This window comes from Cupressus sempervirens, chromosome 3 (assembly GCF_028749045.1).
Source record: "Cupressus sempervirens isolate cs-2001-9-10 chromosome 3, ASM2874904v1, whole genome shotgun sequence".
NCBI lineage: Eukaryota > Viridiplantae > Streptophyta > Pinopsida > Cupressales > Cupressaceae > Cupressus > Cupressus sempervirens.
This window is the reverse complement of record NC_143120.1, coordinates 487,550,973-487,572,496: the sequence shown is the minus strand read 5'-3', so window position 1 is coordinate 487,572,496 and position 21,524 is coordinate 487,550,973. Positions and strand designations below refer to the sequence as shown.

General features: G+C 37.0%; 1 protein-coding gene across 2 annotated transcripts in view; it reads right to left on the bottom strand.

Annotated features, from left to right (window-relative positions):
• LOC149567292 (ubiquitin-like-specific protease 1D) overlaps window positions 1-21,524 on the bottom strand; it is a 146,659-nt gene that overhangs the window by 12,494 nt on the left and 112,641 nt on the right. For both annotated transcript variants that reach the window (XM_089820459.1, XM_089820458.1), the window contains 2 exons: window positions 11,835-11,935; window positions 8,264-8,386 (listed from right to left, as the gene is read on the bottom strand). In XM_089820459.1, the coding sequence (XP_089676585.1) occupies window positions 8,264-8,386; window positions 11,835-11,935 (224 nt within the window). The remainder of the gene's footprint in view (window positions 1-8,263; window positions 8,387-11,834; window positions 11,936-21,524) is intronic.

The window sequence follows — 21,524 nt, the reverse complement described above, 5'->3', positions numbered from 1 at the left end:
CTAGCTCAATCTCTAATCTCTCTGGCAATAGACAGCTTTTTTATTGTATTTGCAGTGTTCTGAATTTCTTTTGGTTTTTTAAGTTAAATACTTTTAAGAGTTTTTGACAATAACTTGCAAACACATGGAAACCAATTCTAAAACACTAGCCATACACCAATAGAGATTTAGATTTCTCATTCTATTTATTGAAAATAGAACTAGACAACAATGGCCAATAATAAAACTGAAATATAACTTGCAGCCAAAAATGGAACCTGGAAACTATTCGCAGTCTGTAGTAGTTTGCGAAAATGCTCCATAAAATAACATACAATGTCGATAAACAGCTACCCGCTCAATTCTGAGATGAAATGATGCCCCAAAATCTGATCAAACTGCTCTGGAGTATTGATTCCAGCCTTTGATGCCTCATGCGGGCTGTATATACTATATATGAATCAGCTAATTCATAAAAACTCCTCAATCTCTGTTTAAATGCTGTGATTCTTTATTGATGGCTGCCTACCACAAACCCTGTCATTATTATGTCTGAAAACTAATTCAAACTTCTCTAAAAACTATGCATTTAGAGGAGTTTGAGTTAGTTTGGAGAGGTACTAATGACAAGGTTTCCAAGGCAGGGTGGGACACAAAGAGGTCTCAAGAAAAACCTTTGGTAGAGTTCTTAATAAGAACTGATAACTCAAATTGATAAAAGGGATAAAACATAATAACAAGATTAATCGTGGTTTTTTAAGAGACATTGAGCCACTATAGTTGTGGCCATCAGAGAAATGTTGAGCCAACATAGCCATGGCCATCTATGGATGTTGAGATGGCGTAGTTGTGGTTGTCTGAGGAGAGGAGTGCTCAAAGCCACATGTGCCACCATGTGTTTTGTGATGACACTCTATTCTTGAGTCTCTCCACCATAACTTTGTTCAGTGTTCTTGTATGCTGGTACTTTTTGTTTCATTAATTGCATTGGCATCATTGTATCATCCCTTGATTGTTGCACTTATATGGCATGCATGAAAGCCTATTTCTTGTATGTGCATTTTGTTTGCTTGGAATCAAGTGGCTGTCTAAGGCACGTTGGGACACAAAGGGTCTCTAGAAGCCTTGATAGAGTTCTTAATAAGAATCATAACATAAATAAATAAATGGGGTAAAACATAATAATGAGATTAAACTAATATGATTATCATGGTCATATGAGCAACGTTGAGCTAGCATAGTTGTGGTCCTCTGAGCAATGTTGAGCCAACATACCAAGATACAAGAATACTTGGATCTGAGTAGTGACCTTAGTGTTCTTGTATCTTGGTATCCGTTGTTTGGTGATTGCATTGAGATCATTAAGCCATCCCCTAATTATTGCACTTGATTGACTTGTGTATAAGTTTACATCTTGTATGTGCATTTTTTTTGCTTGGGTCATGTGACTATCTCCGTGAGCATGATGAGGTGGGTCTGAGGTACCACATGGTTGGGTAGTGTGACACATCACTTTTGGCGACCAAAGTACAATTGGTGGACTGCATTCAATGACATTGTACCAGGCATGATGTCCTCTTTTCTATTCAAATGCACTTACTTTCAGTGATTACCCTAGTTATCAAATTCATGGCTCTTGGCCTTGAACTGGACTCGAGTCTGTGGACTAGCCTGCGTAGGGTCCGCGTTTGACCTTGTGGGTTCAAGTAGATTCATGCAGGGTCAAATGCAGACCCCGCACGGACCCCAGTGAACCCACAAGCCAAATGGCCAAAAAAAACAAAAAAAAAATGGTTTTTTATTGGTTTTTTTCAACCCAACCCTAAAACGCCCCTTTTTACTTGATATCTAATTCATTTTAGGCTCATTTCATGTCTCATTTTGCTCTCATTCTTACAAGTTTGAAGTGAAGTGATTGAATACAAAGGAGAATTATTGTGGAGTGTTAAAACTTAAATTCTTGTTTGAAGGTTGATTTGAGTGTTGAAGATATATATTTGAACCATTTGCTTTAGTTTTTTCTTCATTGTTTCAAGTTTTTCCAAAATTTCAAATTTATTCCATGTTTTGTACAAGTTTTAAAGAATTCATTTTTAAATTTTTGTTATAAATTGCAGAGTGCAAGAATGAGTAGTCAAAGTTCAGTGGGTGGGGAGGGTTCTCAACAATTTAAAATTGATAAAGGGTCTCCTTTATGGAGACACACTACAAGAATCACACATAGTAGTGGATGTGAGTGCTTCATTTGTAAATGTAATTTTTGCCAAGCACGATATAGAAGCTCCTACTCTAGAGTTGAACTTCATTTCTTTGGCCTTGGGGGTAAAGGTATTAATATGTGTGTAGGGCTTGATAAGAAAGGGTTGTAAGTTGGGCAAATAACATCACTTTTAAAAGAACAAGAAAATGCTAATAAGATAATTTCAAAAGGGAAACAAAGTTCTTTTGGTGGGAAAAGAAGAAATAGATTCACTTCTGGTAGAAGGAAGCAAGTCACCATGAGAGCCCGTCTCCACTAATGCTCTTGCCTCCTCTGTACATACTACACTCATATCCTAGACGAATGTGTTCGCCACATCATCACGTCCCTCATCCTCAACTGTAAAAGCAAACCTAGTACCAACCGCAATATGTAACTGAATAGGGTCTAGGGTTGGTGTTGACTGTACCCGTTCCAACTCCACAGTAACCTCATCCAACTGTGACTGTGACTCCTGAAAAGCCAACTGAGTATACTGAAGAGAGTCTACCATCACCTCAAGCTTTCGGGTGAGCTCAACCACCTCTTCCTCTTTCCCTAACGTCTCATAGCAGGTGCTACCCCACTCCAGAAGGTAATCTTTGTCATCTAATGCTCTCACCTCCTCTGTACATACTACACTTATATCCTAGATGAATGTGTTCACCACATCATCATGTCCCTCATCCTCAACTGTAAAAGCAAACCTGGTACCAACCACAATATGTAATTGAACAAGGTCTAGGTTGGTGTTGACTGTACCCGTTCCAACTCCACGGTAACCTCATCCAACTGTGACTATGACTCCTGAAGAGCCAAGTATACTGAAGAGAGTCCACCATCACCTCAAGCTTCCGGGTGAGCTCAACCACCTCTTTCTCTTTCCCTAACAATGTCTCATAGCAGGTGCTACCCCACTCCAGAAGGTAATCTTTGTCATGAACTAACTGAGAGTAACTATGCTTCAAGATCCTAACAGCCTCTCAAAGCGCATGAACCTATGCTAGGGAAAGACTACTATCACCGTGCTCATCTAACACAGGAGCACCCTAACCAAATGTAGCTAGCATATGACAAATAGCATCATAATGATCAAGAGATGAAGAAATGTCACTATCACTCAGCTTCAGCTGATAAGTTACATGATGCCTTTGTAACCCCTGACTCCTATGCAAGCTCTGTGTCTCACTAACTGCACTATAATAGAAAACTAAATCAGAACTGTCCACCACAAGATCACTCATACATGTGCTATCATCCTTGTACAACTCTACATCCAAGATACAACTACTATGTACCTCAAACAACTCCTCCGAAGAAATAGAAGCCCTAGCAATATCAATCTCCCCACGTCTCAGCTTCCACCTCAATAGTAAGATCCTACAAACATCAATCCTGGAACTCATCCAAAACCCCCTCAGAGTCATCACCCAATATATGACATGGGGTATCATACTTAGTGCAACTCATAGCATCATTCAACAACTCATCAAAGGTGTCCATGACTCCATACTGTCTGCATTCCCATCGCCTAATCGAGCCTCAACTGTCGTCACATGACTGCACACATGACTCTATGCCAGGCTGTGAACCAATAACACTAGAGCATGAACCCACACCTACTGACTCCGCTATAACACGCAATTCACTGGCATCACAACTAGGTGACTCCATACATGCATCGGTCCCACCTAAGGAAGCAACTGCCTCTTGCAGTGGAACAACACTATGACAACTCGCATACCAATCTCCAACAATAATTCCCTCCTCAAGAGAGCCTAAAGTATCAGTAGTAACAACTGCATCAACCGTCTCTGCACTAATTGCAACAACTTTGGGGGCCTCAACGTGCTGAAGCTCAGTGCTGCTATCCACCAAGGGTACTGACACATCTATTGACCTCTGTGAAATGGGTTCATCATCATACTAAATATAGGTACATCTGCATCATGGACACCTATTGGGGAAAACTCAAGCTTCCTTCCCTGTAAACTCGATGTCGGCCTTCTAAAGGCAGAAACTATATACCTCGCTGCCCTCTCAACTATCTCTGCATCTGACAAGCTCTCCGCCAACCTCTGTTGATGAAGCTTAAATTTTTCCATACTCTCCTGCAAAGCATTCATTTTCTTGCTAAAATTTTCATTACTTCACTGGCTTCTAGAACTACTAGTCATCCTATGTCTGTCCATAGGAAAAAAAGATAGAGGAATTTTTCCAAACAGTTGGTGTACAACCCGGATGTTGTGAATGCTACTTAGTTTCTTCAATATGAAAATGTTTATTTGGTTTGAGGATGTTTGCCAAGTTTATCACATTTCCTTACAACTAGAAATAACACAACAAACTCTTGCCAAGGAACCAAATTTAATTCTGAAATGGTGACTAAAAGCAGACCTGAACCAATAATATAACGTCCTCAAATTTATTCTAGAACTTCACTCAATACCAAATCAATGGTGTTAAACATCACAGACCTAATTATCCCTCCAGTTTATCACTTACAGATGGTTGTCAACATGCATACAAGCAAAAGGTATTGTTCACATTGGTGTGTTCTTCAATGGACATATGTTTTGAAGATACTAGATCAAATACCACTGTAATATTTCAGCCATTAATCAGATTTAAGTCATCAATTTTTCCCTTGGAATTTGAACAAACAGTTGATGTGCAAGTTGGCTGCTGGGTATGCTAACACTACTGCAGTAATCTTCTTAAGGTCATTTTTCCAAATTTATGATAAGAAAATGGCTACCCACGTCTCTATTAAATATCTCCAAAGACTTGTCTTATCGGTAACTCAAGGTCATTAGTGTGCATAGGAAGAAAGGAGACTCAAATTCACAATAAACAATGACATAATATATTAAACCTAATGTGCAGGAAATACTGAACATAATACCTCACACAAATGGAAGATATTGTATTACAGAGGCAACTTATTAAAAAGACTGATGAGATGTTATACAAATCCGTTTATTCCTAAGAGAGTCCGCTGTTATCGGAAGCTGACAAGATAACGGTTACCACAAGGATCCCTGTTGAATCCGCTGCTCACTAATCACAATTTTGTTTTCCAACGTTGTTCAGCAGTTCACCTGACTTGCAGCCTGTACATGTTTTGCCTTATAGACGTCCCATTCGTCCTATGTTGGGGTTAATGGCTCTCACGGCTGGCTGAGAGGGAGTCAACGAATGTAGTAAAAGCTCTGCGACACTGTCCTCTAGTGCAATCCGACTGTATATCCACATCCCTATGAGCAGGCCACCTCACGACACAACCTCTATTTACGCAATGTCATAGAGATATCTGGAATGGTACCTTTCTTACACTGGTTGATGGCGGACCTCTGATTTGCTAGTCAACTACTAGCTGTTTCACTTGCTTGTACCCCAATACTCGGCTCCAAAAACTATCAAATTCAACTGCTTGTGCTCTGCTACCTACCGTCAATCTCCAGAAGCCTTCCAACTATCTTGCACCAACACTAACTCTAGTCTAAAAACTCACTGTGAGATGTTGGGGCTACGTCCAGCCTCTCGATTCTTCTTAAAAAAATTTGTTCTTAAGTAGACCAGTCACATTTAAGCAACCAGGATTGTCTTCAAAATAATAATATATCTCATGGTGTCAATCCCAATGTAGCTCCACGCTTTTATAACCTTGATATGAGGGAAGACACAAATAACTAGGCAATGTGGGAAAAAAAGCCAATTTCGTCTTTTAGTCACTTAAGTTACTTTTGTCATAAAGTGACTCTAAATTATAAAGTAACTTTACATTTGCACTTTATAATATTAAAGTTACTTTATTATTATAAGTTGCTTTATAACATTTAAATATTTAAATAAATCACTTAAATCACTTGAACTTTAATATTTCTTGGAATACTTGTCTGATTGCCATGCCGTTTGAAATAGGAATCTCTCCTATAATTCCCCATGTGACCAAATACACTTTCTAAAATAGAAAGGGGCCATCTTTGTCACTCCTGACTTACTATACATAGTATGGCAAATGGAGTCCAAATGATATCGAACGAAGGCCAAATCCATAAATCCCTCAATGTTGGAGATGAGTCAATCCTCAGAAGACTCTCTAACCATCCTCATTAGTCTACGAGGATCCAGTATTAGGCTAATCCTTGAAATTCTGATGCTGGCAACAAATGGGGACATTACAGGTCAAGCATCATAGATTCAAAGTATGAAATAATCTAGTTTTAGAATTATGTATATTTCTCTCTTTTTTTTAATATATTTATTTATTTCTTTACAAATCATAATGGGGAAAAAAATCCCAAATCTGCGAACTGGATTCTCAAACCCGAATCCGCCCCTAAACCCGAACCAGCAACTAAGCACAAATGGAGTTAAAGTTGCAATTTAATTAATTTTTTTGGAGGGGTCAAACTTGAGTTTTTTGTGTCGATTTCTAGCCATGTTTCTTGTCAAGTCTTGAGTTGGAGTCTTACTTTGGGCTACCAAAGCCATGCTGAGTCTGAATCCTAAAACTATAACATGCTCTATCACTATTCTAGTAACCCATAGTTATTAAATGTTAAAGAAAATTGATAATACAGTTGTGTACAAATGCAAATCTTATTATAGTTTCTGTTTATTTCAGAACAAGAAATCTGCTTAAACAAATATCAAACAAATGTTTTTACACTTAAAAAACAAAAACAATACCTTCAACAATGAAGCACAGAGTTTGACAAAATTAGAGAAAGTGAAAATTTTCAATGAATAATCAGTAGGAGATATTTCACTCATGTACCGAATCAGATCCCAAATCTGATTCGAACCAGACCCGAACTTAACATCTTGGCCTATGGATCCCGTAGCATAGGTTCTATTAAAGGGGTTTTTATCTAATCCTTTGAACTGGACCCCTTTGATGGAACACCTTTAGGCATAAATTATGCATTTTTCTGAATACCAAATGGTTTTATGAAAAAATCAAAGTGTCCCACAAATAGAACACTGTTGTGTTATGCCTCTCTAGGTGTAGGACACTATATTTAACAAAGCTCACCAGAATTCATAGGTGAATTTGACAAAGTAGTCATGACAACTAAGCCAAAGGTTACTCCACAAAAAGAGGAATTGGCAAATCAACATAATTTGCATCTCATTTCAAAAATATCTAGGAAAATGGTTCAAATTTGAGAAAATGTCATTATCGATTTTCATCATTTACTATCAAATCCAAATTCTATGAATTACTCCCCCATTTTGATTCTTCTTCATTCTTTTACAGTATAAAACAAGTGGTAATTCATTGTTTTTTTAGCAATTCAAGATTATTCAAGTGAGCAGATTTTTCGGATAATTAAGGTTCCTCCTACTGAATTTCATACATCTCTTCTATAATGAACCTTCCCCTTTGCACAAATCATTCTAGATAGAACAAGTTCATGCAGCCACTTTGAATATATTAGAACCTCAAAAAATAGAAAGCCAATATTGAGTAAAGATAATTATATTTTAAGGTGATTAAGTATGCATTACAAAGTATCTAACAAATTGTAATCTTAGCAACCAACATATAAATAGAAATAGTGATATTTTCCTATACTTTTGTATATCCATTATTAAATGACAAAAGTCAGATATTTTAATAAAATACACATGTTTATTTACAAACAGAACATTTCAAAAGTAAGAATTAACAGTGTTTGTACCACAATACATCATCCAGATACAAAGAACAATTGTCAGACATATGGCTCCCAGTGCATTTCTCTATAACAGCTAATCTTTCAGATCTCAGAATTTTGAATATATGAGAAGTATTTACTTTTCAGTAAGGAAGTTTCCATGAATGTTAACATTGAAGAATGTCATCCTATGCAAACTTCTTCCTACATTGTGAAGACAATCTCAGTTGCTTCATAATGATTGTAAATAGCTGACAATATATACAGATAATCTAGCTATAGTGAAGTAGTTTCTATAGAGCATTATTAAAGATGAACTTTAGAAAACCAAATCCCAAACTTCTCAAGCTATGAAAATGCCAAATTTATGCTACCATACCTCCGAATATTGGAAAAGATTGTTCCACTGGTGTGGAGACCCAGTGAATCCAAATGAAGAATAATAGGACCAATTTCATCTTCCCTGGCAGGAATGCTGATTATTGCTAAACTCCAGTGTTGACTGTGATCACAAGAAAAAAGAAAAAGATGTATTAAAATTTGAAATTCTCCTCAAGACTTTGAAATTCAAGGCAAATAAGATTTTTCAATTGCATCCCAAAAAGAAAAGAGACGCTATCCAAATATGAGAATAATTATAAATATCAAAATTATGTCCAAAATCAAATTCATTCATCTTAGAATAACCTGTTTCCAAGGTTGTGGCTAAAAAAGTAGGCGTTGGTGCTGGTTCAAATACAAATGGAAGCTAGTCATAGATCTTCAAACAGTTATTACTGAAGGACTTAGAATTATTAGTGTCTTTTACTCAAGCATTTTAGAAGAGGGGGCAGGTAAGGTCTTCCTCCTACTGCAAAGGAATGAAAGTAATCTATACCTTTCTAAGTTTATCTGCATATTATTGGTGGCATTTAAAGGGCTTGGCAAGGGCTTAGAACATTGACCACAGAGCTAGATTCTTTACTGTAATTTTCATGAATGTTTTTTCATCTTTGTTTTGTCTTCTCTTTAGTACCTTGACAAGAAGAGATATCCAATTCCTCCGCAACCCTTATTTTAAAGAAATTTTAACAGGAGGATCAACATAGATCTTACTCTTGAGCAAAGTATGTTGTAAAAACCTTTGAACCAACAAACAATTGAGAAGAATTGAATGTGATGCAGCCAAACTTTCATTCATCTGAATACTTTTGGAGCTACATCTTTCCTGAATCCTTCTCTGAGTATTTTACTGCCTAGATGCCAATTTTTTTGCAGAGCCTGAATAATATTTTCAGTAGTGATGTCTAGTTTTCTGGTTGGTGAAATTGTGGTTTGATGAAACAAAAAATATTTCTCTAGGCTTTTGCAATCTAACTGGCATTCTACTCTTAAATAAATCTCGCTCTATAATATTCTTATGGTTCCCATCATTGCGTCCATATTTATCACTTCTGTTGCCAGCCCCTGTTTTAGGATATAGTCATTTTATTAGAATGATTTTTCAAGAGTCCATTTACTAAAATATAATGCTGTTGGATTCTCCTTGTTTGCACTTCCTTTAAACAAGAATCAGGGATTGTATATGACACTGCACACAAAATTGGCACGGATTCTTCAGAAGGAAAAACAGACTTTGTAAACCATGATGTCCAGACAAATATAATTGGATAATAATGAACCAAAAGAGAATCTTCACTAGGAATATTGTTCTCAAAGAATTTGATCAATGGGGCAATATTTTGGCAACTTTGTTGGACATTAAAGTCAGAAAAATCTTTAATGTAATTTTTTTAAAAACTTGAGAATGACAAAGCCTGTTTACATGTTTGAAAGTGTTTAATACAAAGAGATTCCTTCTGAGCAATGAAGCATAGTTACAGGACTCTGCAAGTCCACAGCTGAGTCAGCTCTACCAGGTTTGCTGCCCCTGGACTCTGACTCGGCTGAGTCAGACCAAGTCTGGGCTGATTTGGCGAGCCCTGGGCTAGGACTCGATTATTCTATGCAAGGTTTGAGAGAGTTTAATGAGGTCATACTTCTATTTGACGCATTGCACTTCATCCATCAGGCCTGCAAGGGTCATTCTCTTGATATCTTGGTGATTTGTGTTAAGTTTCATTGCAACTGGGAGTTGATTATTCCAACCTATGTTCATTGTAGCTCACTGGGCTGTTTGGAGTCATATTTATCTACCTAAATCTAACTCAATAGTGCTGCAATTGCCTGTTGGACTGGTAGAAGGGTGTTCTCTGAAATGGACTGGTGTTCTCGGTCCATTGTGAAGGCATTCACGCCATCTTTGCAAGGGTACATGGTGCAGATTTCAGTTTGACTTCTGTATATTGCCATTGATGAATTTGGAATCTAGCTGGGTAAATTTAGTCACTGTCCCACTTGATACAGAGTGACCTCTACCCTCTTTCAGACAGTACAGGACGGTAGAGGTCACAAGTATAAACATGAACTTCTGAAGGACATATGAATTTCATATTCCATGAAAATTGTAGACATTTAACAGTGACACGATTTGTATTTCTAATGTGTTATTGAGTTTGACTTATTTCCTTCATAAATTCACATTTATACTTATCTGATCAATGTAGACTTGTGTATGTGCGCAAACTCAAAGTAGCTTCTATCTATCTCAATCATTGAGTCTTTCATGTTAATTTATTAGATAATGCATGGAAAAAGTTTTGAATCCAAACAAAAAAATTTGAATTTCTTTGGTTTTTCAATGAGTCCTTGTCAAGTCCAGCCCAAGCCCAAATCAAAATCCTGCTTTCCATGTCTGAGACGAGCCCAAATCTTGTAACTATGCAATGAAGTGATAAAGTCAAATACCATGAAACCATTATGAAAGGTATCAGTGTATCAGGTACCAATACTTGACTAGGAAATTTTATTTATTTATTTTATATAAATAGGTGAAGGTAAAGTTTGTCAACAGCAATGTTCTACGTGCCCAGTTACATGTTCCAAAGTAGAGGTAGTTTTCTGTGCCCAGTTACATGTTCCAAAGTAGAGGTAGTTTTCTTTGCACCATTGGCTAGGCCTGTGATGAAGGGAAAGGAAATTATAACATATTTCAAGTTGGAGTTCATCTCAAGCTGGAGTAAACTTTTAATCAGAATACTGTCCTCAACTATAAAGAATACCATGAATAAGAAAATACTTTTTGCAAACACTATTGAGTCATTGACTCAGTGGATTGCAAGTGTGAAAATTAGTTACATACAAGATGCATGTCCTTTAAGGAGATTTCAATCAGGATAGGAACACTGGCATATGCTTGAGATAAGATACCATATGTAATGCATACAATTGCTGAGATGCCTAAGATTGAGGAATGGTTGCTCCTCTTGATCAAGCATATAGAGTATGGCCTTCACATCAACCCCATTAAAGTGAATTTATGGATATTTTACCATCAATGCAAAAAGAAGACCAAGGCCTATCAAGGGCTTTGTAGTTTATATTGCACGCTTATGACCATTTTGCCTCACTTGTGGGATAACATTCTATGATAGATATAGTTTAAATCAATGTCATTGGAGAGCTATACAATTTGTTAACATGTATAAGATTCCCCATTTGATTGAAGTAGTATCAGTTAATTCCAAACAGTTGGATCAAATGGTATCCATAGAATAAATTGGTTATGATAATTTATATTCTTCTATTAATGACTACATCACAGTTTTATTAATAACCATATCACAGTTGTTTTAGACTGGATGTGAATTGTGACATTTAAACTAAGCATTTTCAAACTCCACACACACTATTCATGGCAAGGACTTTCTTGTATCCTTCCGGTTTGATCAGGTGCAAAAGCATTTCTAGTTCTACAGATAACCTATTCTGATCATTACAGTTTTTGAGACATGTAAAGACATACCTGTTGATTATAAATGAGCCTATTCAAAACTCAACTGAACAATTGAAAAAATTTGTAAAATACTTACCAAGCATGTATAGGCAAAAAGATATATGCCTTCTCAAAGATATTTACTCCTTTAAACCATCTTCGAAGTTTTGCAAAGGAATTGTCAGTTTCAGATCTAGCCTGCACAAACAGCAGTAAATGCAAATTGTAAGTTCGCAAAGTTCATCTTAATCATCATGATTAAAATGACCTGAGATGAGGATTAATTGCTAAGTTCTAACAGATAGACATGGGAAGTTCTAACAAATCGGCAACTTTTATATCACCATTTCTTATTAATACATATCATTTTTTTAAAACATAAATATATTTTAATAGAAGTAATTAAGTATAGAAGCTTTTAATGTATAACTAAGACTAATAATTGAATGAAATACTGTTTCTGCTGATATTTTCAACATCTATCTAGTATTCTAATTAACCCATTGCCTTGACCTCATGTTAGAGGATATTGATAAAGCTTGAATAGGTCAAATCATGCATTGAAAGGGCCAAGAATATCTACAAGTTTATCTACAATCATGCACTGGTCCTTAGCATGATGAGGAAATACACGGGGAAAAAAGAGTTGACATGTCCTAGTATCACAAGGTTTGCCTCAAATTTCCTCACATCAAAATCCTTGTTGACATCAAAGGTAGCTTTGAGGTGCATATTTGATGGGAATGAGTGGACTTCCTTATCCTATGCTACGAGCACTCTAGGGACAGATGTAGGAAATTGCATTTTTTATGAAGATTTTTGGACCTCTTATAAAGGATCCTTACAAGAGAATTTATTACAATTTAACAGTTTGTATTTACTTGTTTTATAATTTTGTTTAACTTATAATTTATATGCATATTTTTATTTGGTTTGCAACTTTGCAAATGTTTAATTTTTTTTTAATTTGTGACTTTAACTATTTTTTTTCTACATTATATACAGATCATTAAGCCCCTCGCAGTTCTCCTAGGAGTTTTTAATGGGGAGAAGCTCTCTATGGACTACATATTTGAGGGCATGGATATGGCCAAGGTCATTAGATCAAGGTATGCAAGAGTGGAGGATAAGTATGGCTCCATTTGGGGAGATCATTAATAGGTGATAGCAAAACCAGCTCCACAGGCCCTCCATGCAATAGTGTATTCCTCAACCTAGCATTTCGTTTTAGTCCTGACTTCAAGACGGATGAGGAGGGTCTTCACATAAGATGGTCTATATATTGTGGTGCAAAAGATGTTAGTCATGCATAGCCTCAACTACAACCATTGAGCTAGATACATATAATAATGAAAGGATGATTTTCTCAAGCAAGCTGTGCACAGATGTTGAGACATAATTAAAACCAGGTACAAATATAATCTTAAGTTTAAGGCTTATAAGTTATGCATTTTAATTTTTAATTTTTTAATTTATCCTTTAAAATGTACTTGTAAATGAAGCATTTTTTTTCTTTTCCGTATTTTAGATAAATGGTGGCAAATGTTTGGGCCCTCAAGCCCAAAATCTTCAAAAAATTGTCATCCATATTTTGAGTCACCAAGGCAACACTTTTGGATGTAAGCACAATTGGTCCATGTTTGAGCACATCCACTCTAAGCGGCATAATAGATTGTTTGTGAAGAGGTTAAATGATCTTGTCTTTGTTCATTGCAACCTTTATCTTAGCATGAGACAGATTGGATTTTGGACACTGGTTCCTCTCCAATCAATCTAAAGGAGATCAATCCAAAGTCTGAGCAGCTAATTGAGGCTATTGATCTAGTTCTCACTAAGGAGAACTATAAGTGGGTTGACTAGATAGGCATAGAAGCTGAGATTGTGGCTTAGGTAGAGGAAGAGGATAGAGCACACTTCGGTAGATGCACATGCACTGTTGATGTTGATCATAGCACCTCATAGGTGGACAATATGGCTTCTCAATCCTTTAGGACCTTCCTTATATGCCTTTGTAGAAAAAAGAAAGACTACTCCGAGGCTAAGGCTAAGGCCGAGGATGAGGATGAGGCTTGAGCTAGAGCCTCAATAGATAGATATGATTTTGTTTACAGTGTTTACACTTTATAGTTACACATACCTATTTCATGGAACATTTGATGTCATGAGTTTCATGGATTTCACAACAAAATTGACAACATTTAGACTTCTATAAATCTATGTCGTATGATTCTGTGATTTCTATTTCTACCAGCTACAATTTGCATTTTACATATGTTATGTATTTATTATTTATGTTCCTTATTTATGTATGTGATGACAAATTAGCTTCTATTTGATGATGTTAAAGTGTCTTTAAGTTTTAATCAATGAAGGATGCATGAAACAAGTTTTAAAACATTAAAGATCTCTACATTTCAAGGGGTTTTTCATTTTGTAGAGTCATTTCCAAGTCATAGCTGAGTCATGGGTCAAGTCAGCCTTGTCAAGTCCAAGGTCAGTCCGAGTTTGGGAACTATGAATCTTGAGCATAATGCTTTGATCAATTTAAATTTTGATTCAAGTTATTGTTGTAGTAAATCAAAATTTATCAATACTATAATATTTGAATGTGATGGCTTTCATAATAACATATATTCAAATTACAATGATAACAAATATTTCCCATGTGAAAATTGAATGGTTTAAACATGGAATTAATTTAATATTAGTATGGTGCCTATTGTGTATTGAATTTTAAATTATCAATAGTTTAATTAAATTAAATAGTCACAATGTTCTTAATAAGTTAATATTTCTTATATTTGTATCTTAATACTATGGAGCGTGAGTGGGCGAACAAGAGATTTGAACATTGGGGGCAATGGTCAATAGTTTTAGGATGAGGGCTGGCTAAGCGAGCTGAAGATGGACGCACAGGTTTCAGACGCCATGAAGGTTGGCTTTATGGGGATCAGCTCATTAGAAAATGGCCAATGAACCGTTTCAGGCGGAATGGGGGGCAAACAGAAAAATCCTTTTACCAGGAACATGGGCGTTTTAATCCACCTCAAAGAAGGCAGAATGGAAGGAACAAGTGGCAATGGGGAAAGGGAAGGAATAGGAGTGATCTATTCTACAGGCGGTTTGATAAGTTTGACTACTCTAAGATTGCTCATAAGTTTTACAAACCAAAGCAAATAGCAGAAGCAGCAAAAGGGGAGAAACCAGTGGAGAAAGAACCATCCCACAACTCAGAAGAGAATGTTACTTATGAGGTAATGTCTATTATCTGTATTAATAGTGAAAACATGATTGAAACTGTTAGTGAACTGAGAGAGAAAGCTTTTTTCTTTAAATGGTTGGGACCATGGCCATCCGTTAGAACCATTAGGATGGGTTGCAAATCTTTATGGGGGGTGGAATGTAGATTAAAAACCATTACAAATGGTTTCTATATGGGAATAGCACGGAGTAGAGCAAATAAAGATGCCATTATGAGCAATGGCCCTTATCTATTGGAGGGAAAGGGTATCATTATTAAGGAGTGGATGCCAAATTTTGACCCGAGCAAAGAAAAATCACAGTCATTCCCTATCTAGGTCAATCTTCACAATTTACCTACAGAATATTGGGGAGAGAAGGTGTTAGAACAGATTGGAAACATAATAGGGGATTATGTAAGTTCAGAGATGGTCCTAAATAAAACTGATTCATCTTCCCATTCGAGGCTCTTAATTCTTTTGAAGGAAGGAAATCTATGCCCAGATTTCATCAACCTAAGCACGGAATATGGGGTTTGGAAACAGCAGATTGAAATATGGGAAGGGGAAGAAAACAACACTCAAACAAAGGCTGTCTTGAATGTCAAAAACAAGAAAGGCAAAGGTCTGGAGGTAGACAAGCTCCTAGATGAATTGGAGAAGATAGAAGGTCAGGAGTTACAGGATCAACAAACAAGCTATTAGTTCCCCACAAATAATTTAAAGGAAAATCAGGATCTTCCAAAACAGAGGATAATAGAGGAAAGGGGCATGGAGAGTAGAGAAGATGTGATGGGTTTTATGGGGGAAAAAGAAAACTCCACTCAAGTGGTAAGAGAAAATCCATTGGAAGAAGAGTTAGTTCCAAGGGTTAACAATGAGCAAGGAGGCATCTAGTCAACAGATAGGAATCAACAAAGGAAGGAAAACTCTCCTTACCATTTGGGTAGGGTGGATGAATAGAATGAGGAGCTTAATATGCATGTTCAACAGAATCCAATAAGAGAAAAGGAAGTCTTGAATGAGACTCCAAGAGGAAAGATGATCTTAGAAGATGATGGTATAGTTTTTAAAGAAATTGAAGTCTCCCCAGGCAGAAATCTAAGTGAATCCTTTGAGGAAACTCTGGACAGCTGCAGTGGAAAGGATGATGAGGTGTCACCCACAGATGAGGACCTTTTAAATGACCTTGGCTTATCAAAGGTGCCAGGTATCCTGGAAGAGAGATCACTAGAACAAACCAGCTCCAAAAAGAAGGAGCCTAATGTTGGAAGCCAGAGGAAAAGAGGTCCAAAACCTATCAGGGTTAAGCTGGAAATGGCGGGCAAAGAAGCAAGCCAAACCAAAATTTTGAGATCGGGAAAAGGCTAAGCCTTTTCCCAGGAGCCATGAAAACACTATCATGGAATGTCAGGGGCTGCAATGCCCTTGACAAGATTCGTTTGATCAATAAGCACCTTGATCAATCGAAGTCGGATCTAGTTTTCCTTCAAGAAACTAAGATCAAAGAAGAAGATTCTGCTAGATTTAAAAACAAATTCAGCAGATGGGAATGTATGCTGACAAGAGCACAAGGAGCTTCAGGAGGTTTGGCGATTCTTTGGAAACCTGAAACTATCACTATTTCGGAGTCAATTTCAAATGCAAATTGGCAATGGGCAAAGGTTTATGTTAAACATCTTCATTGTTTCTTTATGGTGATAAATGTTTATGGCCCAAACAATAATGCTCAGAAGAGAATGCTATGGCAGTCTATAGCTAAGAAAGTGCAGGAGCTAGGCAATGAGGTGACAATTTTAGGAGGGGACTTTAATGCCATTTTGAATCCGGAAGACAAAAAAGGGGGGAAAGGATGGATCTCTGAAAGCCAAAAGGATTTCAGTGCTTTTGTCAATGACAATGGATTAGTAAATATAAATTTCAAAAAAGGAGATTTCACGTAGACCAACCGAAGAGAAAGATTCGTGCATATAGTTGAAAAGCTGGATAGGTTTTTAGTGGCAGGGAATTGGGCAGAGGCAAATTGGTCTTGTGATGCAGAAATTCTCCCTTACCAAGGCTCAAATCATTTTCCTATATTTCTTCGGATTCAAGATGAAAAAACTCCAGATAGATGCTCCTTTAAATTTAAAGCAATGTGACTGAAAATTGAAGGTTTCTCAGAATTGATTGAGGAGTGGTGGAAAAATGCCCCACCTAGAAAAGGTAATAAAGCCTTTATTTTCTTTAAAAAGCTGCAGTTTCTAAAGGAGCAATTAAAAATTTGGAATCGTGAACATTTTGGTAATATATTTGATAAAAAAAGGATATTGAAGAGAAGTTAAAAATTCTAAGCCTCAAAGTTATAGAAAATGGTATGTTTGAAGAAGATTTCAAATTAGAGAAATTACTTAGGAAGGAATTGGAAGATTGTCTAAATAAATAAGAGATAAATTGGAGGCAGAAATCTAGGGAAGTATGGCTAAAAGATGGTGACAGAAATACCACTTTCTTTCATAACTCAATGAAAATTAGAAGAGCAGCAAATAGAATCTATGAAATCCAAGACATGGACGGAGTTCTAAAGAAAGAAAGTGAGGAATTAAATATGGAAGCCATAAACTTTTTCTCACATAAAGGTCAGCAAGAAGAAAGAGTCAGATCTGAGATTGAGGAGGTTCTGAATATCATACCAGCAACGATAACTGAAGCTCAAAACAAAGCTCTAATGGATCCAATAAAAGAAAGTGAAGTAGTTCAAGCTTTAAAAAGGTTAGGAGGGGATAAAGCCCTAGGACCGGATGGATTTCCAGCTATGTTTTTTCAAAAATTGAGCACTATTTTCCTTAAAGATCTATGGGAAGTAATAGAGGAATCAAGGCAAGGGGGTTTCATTTTGAAAGATTTCAATAATACCTTTATAGCCCTTGTGCCAAAGAAGGAAACACAGCAAACCTTTGAGGACTTTAGACCCATTTCTTTATGTAACACAGTTTATAAGATCATTTCAAAGGTAATGGCAAATAGACTTAAGCAAGTGCTTAACTCGATCATTTCTACAGAGCAAAGTGGTTTTTTGTCAGGAAGATTGATTTTTGAGGGGGTAGTTGTGGCTCATGAGGTAGTGCACACCATTCAAGCCTCAAAATCTCAAAATATGATGGTCAAACTAGATATTAGAAGAGCATATGATGAGGTAAATAGGAGCTTTATGCTGGAAGTTTTGAGCAAATTTGGTTTCAGCAAGGAATGGATCCAACGGGTGAGGAGCTGTATACAAACACCTCATATTTCAGTTTTGATAAATGGGAGCCCTCAAGGCTTTTTTGAACAAGAAAAGGGCATTCGAAAAGGTGATCCACTATCACCTTTCCTCTTTATCATAATGGCAGAAGTGCTGTGTAGGCTGATTAAAAAACAAAGAGAACAAGGTCAATGGAAGGGGATAAAAATCACAGAAACAGTCAAAGCTCTCACTCACTCACAATTTGTGGATGATACATTTTTAGCAGGAGTAGCAAGTCTAGAGGAAGCAAAGGTGATGAAAGACACTCTAGAGTTATTTGGTAAAATTTCGGGATAGTTTATAAACTGGAAAAAGTCAGAGATTTTTTTCTTCAATACCTCTCAAAGTGTGAAATGTAGGATCTGTCGTATCTTGGATATAAAAATGGGGCTAATGCCAAACAAGTATTTAGGTATTCCTTTTTTTGTAGGAAGAAATAAGACTGATTTATGGGATAAACTTATTGAAAAGTGTCAAAAGAAGATGGAAGGTTGGCAAGGTAAATGGCTATCCCTAGCTGGCAGAATACTAATGCTCCAAACAATTCTTTCTGCTATACCGGTCTTTGCAATGATGTGCTTTGATATTCCAAAAAAAGTGGTTCGGATATTGGAACGGAAAATGAGAAAGTTTCTTTGGAATGGAGCCAATGAAGACAACAAGATTTTGCTGTTAGCATGGGAAAAAATATGCCGACCCAAGGACGAAGGGGGAGCTGGTTTGAGAGATTGGAATCTAATGAATAAAGCACTTGGAGCAAAATTAATATGGGCAATATATGAGAATCCACAACTTTACTGGGTCAAAGTTTTGAAAGGAAAATACTTAGATTCCATGGAAGATCAGAGGATTTTCACAATTTGGAACCCTCCGAAAGGTTCAACTATATGGAACTTTATGTTATCTTGTAGAGAAGTGATAACTAAGCATATATCATGGCAGATAGGGGATGAGAAATCTGCAAAATTTTGGGAAGATTCATGGAATGGGCTGGCAGTTATTGGAGAAGCTAATGAGGATATGGAACTGAAATCTTACTTTAAAGAAAGATGGGGTAATTCAGTTAAAGATTATTTGATTGAAAAGGAAAGCCTGAATGGTAAAGAATGGTGCTGGCGGGATGTGTCAAGGGAAGACTTGACAAAAGAACAAAAAATACAGATGAAACAAATCTTCAAGGAAAGGAATGTGCTGCTAACAAATAGAAAAGACAAAATTGTATGGTGTGGATCTTTATCAGGCAAATATTCAGTCAAACTTGGGTATAATCTTTTAGCTGAAACAGGAAAGGAAGGCTTCCTTTCTAAGGACCTACGTTGGAATAAGGACGCATTGACTAAAGCCGGGGCCTTTGCATGGCTCGCATATAAAGGAAGGATTCTAACAGCAGAAAGACTGAGGAAAATAGGGATTATAGGCCCATCTAGATGCTCACTATGTGAGAGACAAGAAGAATCCATAGATCACCTATTAATCCAATGTCAATATGCAAGTAAATGCTGGGATATGGTTCAATTTAAATTACGATGGCAAGGTCCAAGAGCTCAATCGCTCAGGGAGGTCTTTGATGGATGGCCAAGAGGACATGGGAAATCAACTCTATCGAGTATATAGTTAGTAGCTCCTTCCCTGATGATATGGGAGTCATGGAAGGAAAGAAACAGGAGGATCTTTAGGGGTGAAAAAGAGAGTTTGAGGAGATGCTTAAATAGAATAATCATTGCAATAGAAGAAACAGTAAGTGTGTCAGTGACAAGGAGACAAGCAATGAAGATCGCTTTTACAAAAGATGACAAACTTATGCAGAGATTGTGGCCGGGGATAGGGTTTAAATCACCTTTAGGAGCACTGGTTACTAGCAATAAAGCAGTAAGGCAAGAGAAGATTGAATGGGAAAATCCACAAGAAGGTTGGGTCAAAGTTAATTTCGATGGAGCTGCAAAAGGCAATCCTGGTGTTTTAGGGATTGGGTTAGTGTTCAAAGACAGTAAAGGGCACTTCATGATGGTAGGAGCGAAAAAACTTCCTATTGGCACAAATAAGAGTGCAGAATGCCAAGTAGCTTTAATAGCAGTTCAAATAGCCAGTAAGGAGGGGATTAAAAGAATCCATTTATAAGGGGATTCTTTGCTTACAGTGCAGGCAATTTCCAAACTAAATGTTAATGCATGGCATCTGCAACCTATTTTTAATCTCATAGAGCAAGAATTACATAAATTTGAAGACTTTAAAATATCCCACATAAAAAGAGCAAGTAATAATGAAGTGGACATCTTATCCAAAAGGGCTCTAACGCTGAATAATGAGAAATTAAGGCTAGAGAAGGCAAATATAAAAGGAGAACTTTTTAAATTATTAAGCATATAAGTTGTAAGGATGTATATAATTACCAATAAATGAGGTAGAAGGCTCGGCATGATGTTTTAGAGATCCTCAATCTGGGCAAGCGTACAAAATCTTTCAAATGGAGAGATCGCAGACTTTACAATAAAGAGAAATGTAAGGAGGTAATCATTATTAATGAAAATTTACTACATTGAATGTATTTGAGTGTGATAAGAAAGGAGGACGGCAGACTGGTGTGTTTACAGTAGCTAAATAGTTTGGCGAAAACAGCAATGGAGCCCTCATTCACGTTCAAAAAAAAGCGTCAACAGAAAGCTTTATTTGGACATGTCGCAGACCAAAGACTGAAAAAGCTGGTTAAATGTTCATCTCAAGTAGTGGTGGAAGCACTACAGGCAACACTGGGTCCTCTTTTTCAGGAAGCAGAGCATAGGTGGAAAGTCCAGGCAGACATAGCTGCAATGACAATGGCATGGGGTTTCGAGGTAGGCGAGCACGAACAGGTTGTAGGCTGGGTTATGCGGCAACTCTTTGAGGATGCCCTCATTCCAAACATGGAATCAATGTTGGAATGGGCTCATCCGAGCTGGGCATTCGACTACAGCAAGGGCTATGAAGATGAAGAAGAGGGAAGGGAGAAAGGCATTGCTCCATTTGTAAATTGGCCTCATGGACAAACGGATAAAGAGGCTTATGTAAACGAGCGTCAAGTAGCGTGGGCAACCCTCGAGAATGCTATCCTAGATTTCAATGCACAATTACAGAGCAAGACCTTAAACATGGTCATCCCAAGAAAGAGGCGCTCGGCTAGAGGAGGACACAGAGAATAACTAGTTTGAAGGATGGAAGGTTTTTTGGTTTCTTATCAGCGGGTTGGCATTTTCCCTTTTCAAGACAACAGTTTCAAACACAATAGATATGCAAGGGAGAGTTTTGA